Source organism: Nelumbo lutea, chromosome 3, assembly GCF_056320005.1.
Source record: "Nelumbo lutea isolate HS-2025 chromosome 3, American lotus-T2T, whole genome shotgun sequence".
NCBI lineage: Eukaryota > Viridiplantae > Streptophyta > Magnoliopsida > Proteales > Nelumbonaceae > Nelumbo > Nelumbo lutea.
This window is the reverse complement of record NC_142686.1, coordinates 61,347,407-61,360,794: the sequence shown is the minus strand read 5'-3', so window position 1 is coordinate 61,360,794 and position 13,388 is coordinate 61,347,407. Positions and strand designations below refer to the sequence as shown.

The following is a 13,388-nucleotide window of genomic DNA, read 5'->3' as shown; positions in this document are numbered from 1 at the left end:
GTGTTTGGACAACCAACCCAATCAGCACTGACATAGGCAGTATAGCTGGTGGATGAGGAGGTGAAGTATAAGCCATGAGATAAGGTTCCTCTCAAATATCTAATAATCCGATGAACTGCGGACATGTGGGGTTGTCATGGAAATGAGACAAATTGGCTCATTATCTGGACTGCATATGATATGTTCAGTCGAGTCATCATGAGATATATTAAGCTACCCACCAACTATCAGTACAGAGTAGGATCTTCAAGAGGAGAGCCCTCATCCTTGCTTAATTTCAAATTAACCTCCAAGGGAGTATCAACGGTCTTGGAGTCACTGAGATTAGCCATTTTGACAAGATCCATTGCACACTTATGCTAGTTAACAAAATAGCTATGGAAATTACAACTGACCTCATGTCCTAAGAAATAGGTTAAAGGGCCCAAATCCTTCATCTTAAAGGAGTCACTATGGAGTCTTTTCAGATCAACGATTCCCTCCACATCATTCTTTGTAATAATTGTATCATCAACATATAAAAGGAGAAGAGTCACACCCTAATTCCGATGCAAAATGAAAAGAGAGTGAACAAAGTTGACTGCACAAGTAGTCAACTTCTCAAGATACTCATACATGAGAGTCTTGAGAAAGTACTCATACATGAGATGTATGAGTATCTTTTGAAGTTGACGCTACTTGTGCAATCAACTTGGTGCATTCAGGGGGTGGAAGATGAACAAAACAAACATAACCAAAAACTTTGAACAAGGATAGGTTAGGAGGTTTGTGAAATAGGGACTGGAATTGAGAGGTATTATTTAGAATAGATGATGGACGAATATTTATTAGGTACACAACAATGTTGGCTGCCTGCACCCATAACCAAGAAGGAACATGAGAGTCTTATAGAAAGGTCCAAACTACACTCAAAATGTGTTTATTCTTTCTTTTTGCTACTCAGTTTTGTTCTGTAGTACCAGGACAAGATTTTTGGGATTGGATTCCCTGTTCTTTCAAATAAGCTTGAAAATTCCAATCAAAGTACTCTCCCCTGAATCAGATCATAGGATACATATTTTTTCTTTGAATTGGGTGGCAACATAGGCTCGAAAATGTTTAAATTTATGATAGACTTTAGATTTCTTGCAGAGGAAATAAATCAAAGTAAAGCGAGTGCAGTCATTAATGAAAGTAACAAAATATTTGAACCCCAATCTAGAAGTAATTGGAGACGACCAAACGTCACTATGTACTAAATAAAAAGGTAATATTGCATGCTTAGAAGGAGAAGGAAAGGGTAAAATATGACTTTTGCTCAAACAAGTAATGCAAGATTTATTAACATTCTTAAAAGAAGCAGTAACATTAGGTAAACTACCAGAAGCAAATAGATAATCAAGTTTCTTAGTAATAGGATGACCGAGGCGTCTATGCCACAAGTTTCAGTCATTATTACAATTAAAAAGTTCAAAACTAGATGCAATAGAAAATAGAAAAGAGGGAGAAATTGAATCAACTTTCTTCTTAAACTCCAGAGCAAATAGTTGACCCAATCTACGCTCCTTCCCCTTCACCTCCCCAGTTTGTTGGTCTTGTATCAAACAATCATTAGAGGAAAACAAAATAGTATTACCATCTTCCACAAGTTGACCAATAGAAATCAAACTAATTATTAATTTGGGCACAAATAATGTCTTGGGTAGGTGAAAATAAGATGATTTAGAGGTAGATAAGTGTAAATGATCACAACCAAGTATATATAGTTTTTCACCATTTGTAGTGATAATGTGTCTATTGAAAAGATGGGGTTTAGGAGACTGACCAACGGAGGCCCCTGTCATATGATTAGAGGCACCGGAGTCTATAATCCAAAGATGGCTTGAGGAGGGACAGAAAGTAGAAGACTTACCAGACAAGCCAATAGTTAAGAAAGTGGAAGAGATAGCCGAGGACATGAGCTGTCGAATCAGATCTTCAGAAATACTACCGGAAGAATTATTCTGTGAAGTCATTGATGTAATGGTAGATGAGGCATCTAAATTCTCCATGGTTGTCTCATAGGCTTTATAAGATCATTTCTTCTGATTAGATCCATTTCCTTTTGGTGGTCGAGTTGAACATTCTATAATGATATGTCCCTGTTATTAGCAATACGTGCATGCGTTATTCTTCTTACAATGTGAGACAACATGTCTGAACTCTTTGCATGTATAGCATTAAATTCAGGAAAAATCCTTATTCCCTTTTGATTTGGTTTCTAGGAAAACAACATCAATAATAGAGTCTTTCCTCCCGTCAAGTGTGGTCTGTGTAGTAAATTTGGTTTTAACTTTCAGAATTTCCCTAAGAATGGTATCTAAATCTGGAAGAGTTCCTCGGCTCAGGATATTAGACTTGACAACTTCAAACTTAGGTCTGAGATGCATTAGGAAATGCATAACCCTTCTATCAAAGTGTTCCTTCATATACCTCACACAACAATTCGATGGATCCTTTCCCATATGTACTAACTCATATCCTATCTAGAGGTTAATAAATCCTACATGGTACTCTTGGACCTTTCTCTCTCCCTGATAATATGAGAAGATATCGACCTCTATTTGGTACCGCCTAGAGGTGTTTGATTGCTGATATACCTTCTCAAGATACTCATACATCTCATAAGTTGTTCTATAACCTCACATAGGAATGGCAATGTCAACCTCAATAGATCTGAGGATCCATAATGCAATCTTTGCATTATCAAATTTTCACTAATTGAAAGCCTTAACATTTGAGTCATCAAGTTTAGATACAGTTCCGTCTAAGTAGCCCCAAAGGCCCTTTGCCTCAACATGAAATTGAAAGTTAAACTTTCACAAGGCATAGTTCGATCCATTGAATTTAGTAGGGAGGACATCTACTCTTTCTGAAGCCATTATCATAAAGAATTACTGATTTCCAAGACTGATATCAGAGATTGAAGAAGAGATGATGATAAAGAGGTACCTTTCGATCAGATGTTCAGAAAAGGAAACTGTCACAGTATGCTGAACCAAGAGAAGGATAAAACCCTTCTTAAACCAAACCGATTTCAACCTAGCTGAAGAGGATCACAAGAACTCCTTTGGGCTGTACTAGATCTAGAGTTTCAAGTAGATATGATGTCTCCAAGTGCAGATTGAAGAGAAAAGATGAAGCTGATGGCGCAAACTTCCATATTTCAGATCTGTCAAGGTCTAATCGAAACAGCCTTGAGAGAGAAAATTCTAGGGCACAAGAGGGTTCCCAAGTATTGTTAGGAAGACCCCTAATGCCAAAGAATTCAAAGGACAGAGAATTGAGCTCAGTAGGTCAGATCGTGACTTGCTCTGATACCATGTCAGAGGTTGGTCTAGGTTTGTAAAACATAAGAGAAAAAGACAACATCATGTTTGTGGGTGTGTCCAATGTGGAGCTCGACACCCTAGGAGAGAACTTTATATTAAAAATGTAAAAGGACCAAATTGTCCTTAGAGTAGAAGAGAAGATAGTGTACAAGAAGAAAATGAAAATAAAATACAAGATGTAAATTACAGAAATAGCCCTCTCTTTATCTCTACATTTGTACCCATAACAAACAAAAATTGCATTCTTCACCAACATAGCCTTAGTGAATCCAAACCAATTGAAACCAGATCTTGGCTAACTGGCGTCTCTCTCTCTCTCTCTCTCTCTCTCTCTCTCTCTCGCCAAAATAACAATAGCATTTCCTATTGTTGCTGTACTTGCCCCCTAATATTTTGCTCAAATAGCAATCGAAATGGGAAGGCTACTTAAGCTTCTTGCCATTCTTGTTCTAGTCCTGGTTCTTGTGAGATATTTGGATACACCTCTCAAATACATTCTGAGCTTAATTGTCTTCAAAAGCGACCGCCAATATCCAGATTTAAAGCTGATACCTTCGAATGAGGATGATGAGAGCCCCTACAGGCTACAACTGGATGGGTGAAAATTCAATCCCAGAACCAACCAGGTCTACAAACATGAGCTGAAAAGGGTAGTTTAGGAAAGCTGAAGATCCTTTGTTTGATCCATGAGATTCCATGAGACCAGCAGAGTGCTTCAATATGTTTACCAGCAGAGTGCTACTTGGTAGCAAAACCTTGGAAATATATGAGTATAGACAGACTCCTGTACACTCAAGTAGGAGTGAGAACCATAGCTGGAAGAACAGGATTCAGTATTCAAAACTTCAAATATGGGAAATTTGTTACCGTCTTCCAGGGTACAATCTTGGTGCTCTTTCTCCTTAATGAGGCAAGGGATGATTTTAAGTGCCTGTAGGTTGTAGTTAGTGATGATTATTTTAGATTTCCTAGAATATTGCTATAATGAGGGCTTTCCAATGCTATAATGTTGCACCCATTTCACCTTATGTGCAACATTAAATTTCTCATGATGCAATATTTGCAGATCTAAGTTTGTTTCATGCCAATACCAAAAATGTTTTGTACTGCATAATTTTTCAGCTATATAGATGCGGACTTTCTAAATATGTTTGTAAGGGATTTCCTAATTGGTGGAACCAAGTATTTTCACAAGTCAAAAATCATTTCAATTGATGTGCTTCGACTTGAATGCAGAGTTTGTTAGAGATCAGAACATTCAGAAGAAAAGATGGAATAAAAAAACAATGTGTGGTATATGTTCAATTTATCTGAATTGATCAGTTAAAATGACTGTAACACGAGTAACTTTCTAAATGTATCTGCAAAAGACTTCCTTGTTGGTGAAAATCAAGGATATTGAGAATGGGACTAACACCAATTGAAAATCACCATTTTCAACTGTAATAAGCCCCTCTCGATAGCTCAAAGCACCACCAGACAAACAGGTGAGAAAAGTTCAGAAAAGGCCATGAAGAGCAGATCATGCAGTTATTGAGTAGAGAGGTGAAAAAAGATCTAGATAAGTGTGTTTAATCTAGAACATCTGCTGCTCTTGTTCTCTCTATCTATCTTAGAATCTGTTGTTTGTGATCGCTTTGAAGGTGAACTTGATGCCCTGGAATAACTATGACCAAACAAGTTCAGCTTGCTGATCTTCTTAGAAAAAGATCCCATAAACTTATGAGAGCTTGATTTCTCCATGTTCCTTTTCATGCTAATATGTTCCTTTTCCAGATCATTGAGTCTCATCCGCAATCGAGCTAATTCAAGCTTGAGTTCTCTATTCTCTCGCCTTAATGATGCATAATTGTCTCGGGGAGACATTGCTGCACTGAATGCACCACTGCTGATCCGCCATGACTGGTGCATTGGTTTAAGATTGTCATCTGGATAAGAGTAGCATAAGGCATTCCTGAGCCTAATCTGCTCAAAATAAAGCACTTGGACAATTGACTGTAGTGGAAGACGCTCATTTTGTGCAGCATGTGTACCTGCCTCCTCTGAGAGCTTTTGAAAATCAATCAGTTTGCACAGCATCTTTTTCTCTGGATCAGATAAACCTTGATGGGCCTGAGACATGAATTCAGACGAATAAGACAACATAACAAAAAGTTGATATTAGAGGACCATACTTCATCCAATTCAATCTCAAGATTAGATTCTAAAATGAAAATTGAGGGCAGTTTATTGTCATGTTAAAAATTGAAGTTGTTTTATTAATCAAAAACCAAATTATATTTTTCATTGTTTATTATAGGCAAGGAAAAGATATACCTACTTTCAGGTATATATCAATTGCTCGATATAGACCGTCATGTATATTACGCGCATATGCTGGTAAAGAATCTGCCATTGCTATAAACTTGCTCAGCTTGAGATTTGCATCGGCAGCAATTTCTGCTAGGTAATTGTCCAATAATTTTGCAACTTTGAACAATGCAGATTGAGAAGGAGAATGAGGGCTATCAGACCCATATGTGGATTCATCTTCTAAATCATCTTCGCTAACATCCTGCTGAGAGAAATTTACCAAAATCCTGTGAATGGTGTCAACATTGAATAAAGTATCCCCAGCATGGCGGAATGATGGAATCAAAAGATCATCAAGAGAAGCGATTTCCAGTTGTGATGCAATCCTTCTCTCAAGATTAAGTCTGCACGAAATTGCGCAATCTAGCATCACTGCAGTTCGTAAAAGTCCAAAAAGAAAACTGATGGGAACAGCAAGTTTTTCTACAGGCAACAGGCTGGTAATTGTCTCAACCATGAGCCTCTGTTCATTGCCAACAGAACCGACAACTAAATCAAAATTTGGCTGGGTAGATGCATTCCATAAGCTGGGTTTGTTAGTCAAAAACTTTTGAGCATAATTGACAAGTGATGCACCAATACTCTCTGGACGGACCCCTCTGCATTTCATGGCTTCTATGACTTTCTGATACAAGTCAATCCGAAGAACTGAGAGATCTTCAATCCACCAGTCTCCATCACATTTGGCCTGCTTGTTCATGTGGAGCCTTCCTGAGCTGCTATACTCTAAGCGTGAGAAGCTTGAAGCTATTTGCTCTACACACGCCTTGGATGCTATTGCATCAGTGCATCTGCTGACAATTTTCAGCTCATCAGCAAGAGGAAGCAGGTTTTCACACTTCTGCAAGACTTCAACACACATTTCAAGGCTCTTGCAGACAACACTATCAAGATATGCTTCAGCACGAGAACCAAGGTTGTCTTTTGAATATTCCTCAGTCATTTCAAGGTAATCAGAAACGCAGCACAATTGAGCAACATTTGAGGCTGTAATCTCAAAGTTAATGCCATAGCAGAACTTTGCGGCCATGTCAAACGAATCAGCACCCCCAGGTAAGCTAGGAAGCTCTATCTGGGAAATATTAAAATCCCTATGCTCTGCAACTAACTTACGGATCCGCCCACTTCGAGAGACCAGAGGAAACTGCTTTCTCCAAATTAAAATGATTAGAATATTTCAAAATATACAAATACAAGTATATTATACTCGACTCTAGACACAGAAAAAAAGGAGATAACACTTTTATCTCTTCTGCAGATCTGAAGTTTACAGCTAAAACCAAACTGCTAGGTTATATATTACTCTAGTACTTTTAAGGTGTGGGACGTCAAGGAGATCTAATTTTCTTCACAAAATTCATTCTAACAGTTTCTTATTTCATTGATCTTGACTCTCCACTTAGGAACCCCACCTGAAATCAACATACTATAAGGGTTTATCTGTTGGAATGAATTCTCATTATCTTTATGCCCCTCAATATGACAATTTGCAATCTCATGAATCACATCTAACCGGTAGTGAATCCTCTCTTAGGGAATGATCAAGTCTAGAGTTCCCCCGGAATACTATACTCTTGCCTGAAAGAAAAAGACATGTATTGTAGAAAATTTAGATGGGATTTCAGTTTCAGAGTGGATAATGGAACTCTGGTAGGGGATGAGCAAGAGGATGAAGGAACTAGATGATATCTTTTATTTTTAACCTCAGTTGATGTCTGTTACTCTGTTGACATGTTATGTCTTACATAAGATAGTATTTGGTATTCTGATTTGGTATTATTATATTAGCATGGAAATGGAGCTCAGTCCATTTTAATTATTCCAAACATCTTTGTTTTCTCTGGCCATGATCAGGCCATGCCTTTTAATCATAATTAGCAGATTAATACTCTAAATAAATGAATAATTTGACTTTCATTAACTTGTCCACATCGTCGTCATTTTAATCATCTAAGCCCTGTCCCAACTATATGGGGTCAGTTTCAGGAATCCTGTTTTGCCATTCTGTTCTGTTCAATGCCATATCCATCATTAAATTATGGGTGTACATCCATATGAGAGAGTATATATCATTTGGAAAGAAAAAAAGGTCTAGGAGTTCGGTATCTTAATGAACTATGCATGGAATCATACAAAGCAGTAGGCATAAATAAAATCATAATGTAAAATACAAATTTAAGTTGTAGAACAGGTTAGGCCTCAGGATCAAAGAAATGTGACTAGGCTAAAATTCTCACAACAAAGAAGAAAACAACAGCGGAAATGGGAATGACAGAAAATCCCACCGAAGTATCTCCAAGAAGAGGCTGGTTCTCCAGTTCTTAGGAATGATACAAATTTTCCTATTAACATTCAGGAGATTCCTTGATGGATATAGCACTGAACAGAACGGAATGGCGAAACAGGATTCATGTAGCTGGCCCCATATAGTTGGGACATAGCTTAGATGATGAACTTTCAGAAGACTCTTGCGAAGAGGCTTACAAAAAAATCATTTGTAGGTCTCCAAAAGAAAGCCCTACTAACTTTAGATCACAGACCTTTGCTCTAACAATATCTAGACCATGGTTCACAATGTTGACATGGATAGACATTTTGCCATGTAGAGATGGAGAAATTTTGTGGACATTTGGCTAATTTTGCTAAGATATCTGAAGAATCTAAAAAATCAGGTAAATTTTTCTAGAAACACGGAATTAGTTAATAAACTTTCAAGGAATCATTAGAAGAAGTTTGGTGGTACATTTGAGGCTCGAAAAACCATAGCAAACAACTGTACAAATCAAATAAGAGAAGATTAAGAGACTTAAATAGGTATATTTCTCTCTATCTCCCTTCGACTCTTTTAGCCATCTTCTCTTCTTTACATATGTCATTGACTTTCCGTTTTAACTTTTTGTCTTTTTGTTAGGGTAAAATATAAAAACCTCCCCTGTAGTTTTGAAAAAAACTGCAGTTACCCCCCCTTCCATCATTGCCATGGACGGAAAACCTTGGCCTAATGTATTATTTTACACTCATGCCTATCAATTCATATGCAAATTTACTAAAATATCCCCAAAAGAACTTTAACTTTTAGCTAAAATACTTCCTTGGGTTAAATTGAAAAAAGTAATTTTACTTTATAAATTCATTAGCTAGAATGAAGTCTAGAAGGGCAAATCTGATGTTTTGGATTATTGATAAAGATGCCCTAACAAGTTGTAAGGGAAATTTAATAAATTCCAAGTCTCCATTATTGGAACAATGATCGAAGGGAGGTACTGCAGGTTTTTTTCCAAACTCCAGGGGAGGCTTTTATTAAAGTGAAACCTTAGGGGAGGTTTTTGTGAATTGTGATTGTCAGAAACCTCAGGAGAGCTTTTTATATTTTACCCTTTTTGTTATTATTATATGTTTTAATTAGATTGACAATCCTCTTTTGTAGTTCTCTGCCTTTTTTTTTTTTTTTCCTTTTGAATTATAGTGACTTAGTAAGCGAATCATATTAGTATAGTCAGCCATATTTGAAAGTTTCTGATGATATTCCAAAATTTTAATCCTTAAATGTATAATTTATCAATGAAATTTGAAAAATTGCTTACATGCCAGCAATATATTGGAGCTATTAGGAAAAAACGATTCTTGTATAATTTCATATCATCCCCTAGAAAAGTTTGGAGATTTTGGGAAAGTTTTCCAAATCTCACCGACATCATGAACCATGACATAGACCATAAACAAAGAATCTACAGAAGAATTGGACAAAACTATAGTTAGGTGATCACATGAATGTCAATGACATTATAAGTAAATTTAAAAGACAAAAAATGACCTTGCATGGAAACCAAAAGAAAAGAATAGAAAGAAAAAGGATTAAAATAAGGAGCAAAAGATGTGTAAGTCCTTCACTTCTTGGGCTGCATATACATAATATAACTCAAAGCAAGGATACTACAGACAACAATAGAAGCTCAGAGACACATGAAATTGAGAATAAAATTGGTAGCAGCTGGTAAACAGGATTAGCAATCTGTATGTTAAGAATCATGGAAACATAGAAGGATGATTAAGCAGAGCAGTAATGTTAAACTTATAAAGAACACTTTTGAGTTTTTCTACAATATAGACAATGGAAAATGAATTTTACAGAAATATTTAAAAGACTGAAACAAGCAGGAATAATATCTGATCTATGCATCTTTCAAGACACAATATATTTTGATTAATGACATTGTTGCCTATGATTATGTAAATGGAACATATAAATTTTCAGACAAATGAAAGAACTCAAATAGCTTCACAAAGATTTAATAGCTTCTTCCATATAGAAATGAATTTGCAGAATAAAATGGCATAAATAATTTAAAAATAATTATATAGATTTACCTTATGCAAAGCAAAAGTAGCTCCACTGACTTCTATGGTAATATCACTAGGAACATCAGAGAATATCCTACAACACAACAACAGCCAATTATCAACATACAATTGCTTATGGATATGCCATAAGTTTAAGATGAAGAGGATCACATGGCTTCTTATAAGATTTCAAATGTGTTAAATATATGAAACTTAGGTCAACAAAGATCTTAATAACAATTACTAAAGTCAAGATACAATAAATGAGAAAATGTCTTCCACATGGCTGTGTACATCTATCCCTCCCCAGACCCTGCATTTGCAGGAGCCTCATTGGGCTGCCCTTTTTTAAACCGGTACATATGATTTAAATAAAGCTGTAAGAATAAATTTTCTAATCCCTTCCTAGTGTTTGTTTTAACTTCCAAAACCTAGGTTTTCAGATTTTGCTGCCCTTCCTTGATATTTCCATTTTAGTATAATTTACAACCCATTCACTGAAAATTCAGCCTGTTTTAGGTGAGGAAGCCAAAAATATCATTTGATGAGTGTTTCCAAGGCCTTTACATTATTTATTAGTATAGGGAAATCTATTTTACCTATTTTTGGCAGGTAGAAGATTAAATTTTACATGAAAAGACCATCTTATTGCTCCTTGAATGAATAAGGGATACTTTTTTTTTTTTCTCCTCCATTATATTTCTTGAAAAACACATGATGTTTTTGTTGCCCAAAAGTGAAGTTTTATAATAAGAGAGGTAAATGTCAGGGGATGGCTACATATTTAAGGTGCTCCAGGAGAGGTTTTCAAAAGTTGGCAAACCTCATATGGTCAAGTTACTCTTGATTCCCTCCTTATCATAACCACCACCATATTACAAAACCATGCCTCAAATTAACTATTCTGAAAACATGATTTCACTCAACAAGAACAAGTAGGATATTATGGATAGACAAATCTGTTAAGGACCTGCATTCAATTACTACTTAAAAGAAATCATCAATACACCGGAACTAAATAAGATATTCCTAAGAAAAAAAAATATACAACTAAAAGATGCCCGAATTAAACTGCTAAGTGGGAACAGAAGAACATTCCAATTGGAAAATGGCAACTTGGTCAGTGTTGAGTTTGCCTTGGCATTGCCAATTCGAAGCCTGGATGGAGGAGGGTCATATCAGTTTGGGAACTGAAATAGAAAAGTTGTGAGACTGTCTTGAAATAGCAATTAAATAGAAGACTTGAATATATTAGTAGGAGTAAATTGCATCAACATGCTTATAACTTTTTAAGAGGCACATCTTTGTTTGTTAAAAGACACTTCATTCATTCCCCAACTGCACGTAGCAAGATTCAGTGATGATTAGAAAGTCATTTACATTATAGAAGAGATATGGACTAGTTAATGCTTATATTAGCCATTATTTCTTTTGAGGTTTTTCTTTAAATTTTCAAAGGGAAATTTTAAACATTTTAACACTAACCGTGCTTCACATAGATGAAACGAAGATGAAATGATGTCTATGGATATTTTATTATCAGAACATTGCTTACCTTCAAGTCTAAGAAAACAGATTACCAATAGAAATAGCTAAGGTGAAAAAGCAAGAAGTTTTCCAACAAAAAATAGATGTTGTCATTGGAAGAATTCCTTCTTTGCACAGAAAATTAGTCAAACAAACAGAAAAAGATATAGATCAGAAAAACTATGCTTTAATTGATTGAGGTTTGTAGTTGGTGCTCCTATTGCATGTGCTTGGTTTTCTTAGTAGAGAAAAAAAGTACTTGGTTTGCTTACTGGAGTGACACCCGATCTATTTACAGATACATGTATCAAGTGGACCCTAAATGTATTCTTAAGTACTTAAGACAGATATCATTTCTGGAAGAATCCACTACTCAAAACCCAGATGGTTGGTAAGGTCTCCTGCTGATCATAGAGGAGACTTGGGATCGAATCCCGCCTGCACCTGAGTTGGGAGATGGGCTACCCCCCATTGTGTAGCCCTTCAGAAGATATCAAAAAAGCAAAAAAAAAAAAAAAAAATCAGATTTTCAAAAATCAAATTTAAAAGAAATTTTATAGTTAATATGAATTCAATGAAATTGATGAATAGGAAGGAATTGGTTTTCTAGAGTGATATTCATATTACCAATCAAATTAGTTAAAAAAAAAAATCATGAATGCATACAGTGCTTCATGCTTTGAACTGGCTGGCGATCAAGAAAAATGCTCATAAAAGACCATAACGGTATTAACATGCATAAAAATTACGAGCTAAGTAATTGGATCCCCTACAAAAGAAAATTTTTGTGAAGCCAAAGCCTGTTCTTGAAAAGATTATTAACTTGAAATCAGACATCCATTTCAACCCATATAAGTTACTGCATTACCCGGTTCTAGTGAGTACTTGGAACTGCAAAAGAAATTTGTTTACACTAACATGAAAATAAGGCCTTGCCAAGCGACATCAACCTGGGGATAAATTAGTCGAAGGTGCATAACCCCAAAAATCCAAAAACAGAGATACCCTCAGGAAAATAAAACAAGAAAAAGAAACTTCATTTGAATATGAGAAGAAGTCAACTTCAACTAACATCTCCAATGAAAGCACTATGACAGGAGTGTTCTGCTACTCAAATTGTTAAACAAGCACCAACCCAACTCCTAATTCCCACCAGAGTTTTAGAAGCAACTAACCAAACTTAACTATAATCTATACTCTTTCCATAAAAACTAAGACAACCCATGAACGCTCTTCTTTTGCACATTACAATATAAGCCCACAGTAGGCGAGAAAAAAAAAAGTACGAACATAACATACAAGCTAAACTAACAATGAAGTGTAAAACGAAAAGAAACTAGAATAAACCCAACAAAGCAGCAGAGTAAGACAGAGAGAACAAACCACTCGTTGTTGCATCTCTTCCCGGTGTTCTTGGACAAGCAGAGATGCTGCTGATGCATCTCGTGCCGGGCCATCATACAGAAGTAACGGAACCCAAATATGAAATAGTGCAGTATAGAGAGAAAGAAAAAGCAAAACAAGAATGAGAAAAATGAGCAGAAGAAGAAGAAGAAGAACAAGAGTGAATTGAGGTGAGCCAGTTGTCGGTTTCGCTGTTGTTGTTGGGCCATTTTCGTCAAACAGCTGACGTTCAAACAATAGATTGCAATCGTCCAGAGGTATGGCCCAGTGGTGGGTCATACTGCAAAGCCATCTACAGTCCCCCGATCTCACGCCCAGCAAAGAGGACTCAGAGTCAAGAACTTTACAACAAAATCCAAACAAAGTCAAAACTGTTTCAGAAAGATGTAAAGAAAAGCCGGAAAAGAAGTCGTT

At 36.1% G+C, this 13,388-nt stretch overlaps 1 protein-coding gene across 2 annotated transcripts; it reads right to left on the bottom strand.

Annotated features, from left to right (window-relative positions):
- Window positions 1-4,588: 4,588 nt before the first annotated feature.
- On the bottom strand, window positions 4,589-13,183 carry LOC148865258 (BTB/POZ domain-containing protein At5g48800-like). 2 transcript variants are annotated; one of them, XM_088975438.1, is made up of 5 exons: window positions 12,954-13,140; window positions 10,071-10,137; window positions 5,671-6,846; window positions 5,384-5,462; window positions 4,589-5,278 (listed from the first exon to the last, which is right to left on the bottom strand). In XM_088975438.1, exons 1-5 carry the CDS (start codon window positions 13,028-13,030, stop codon window positions 4,908-4,910), a joined length of 1,770 nt encoding a protein of 589 aa, XP_088831564.1. In that variant the 5' UTR covers window positions 13,031-13,140; the 3' UTR covers window positions 4,589-4,907. The 2 variants fall into 2 exon arrangements, with proteins under 2 accessions (XP_088831564.1, XP_088831563.1); XM_088975437.1 differs by having other exon boundaries at window positions 4,589-5,462; window positions 12,954-13,183.
- Between the last annotated feature and the right edge of the window lie 205 nt (window positions 13,184-13,388).

Bases quoted from the DNA above. Each gene is read 5' to 3' on its own strand.
- LOC148865258 (XM_088975437.1), bottom strand. From the start codon at position 13,183: ATGGCCCAACAACAACAGCGAAACCGACAACTGGCTCACCTCAATTCA. The intron at 10,138-12,953 runs GTTTGTTCTCTC...GTTGTGTTGTAG, and splicing joins AAGAGATGCAACAACGAGTG to GATATTCTCTGATGTTCCTA. The intron at 5,463-5,670 runs GTAGGTATATCT...TTCATGTCTCAG, and splicing joins CAATTGATATATACCTGAAA to GCCCATCAAGGTTTATCTGA.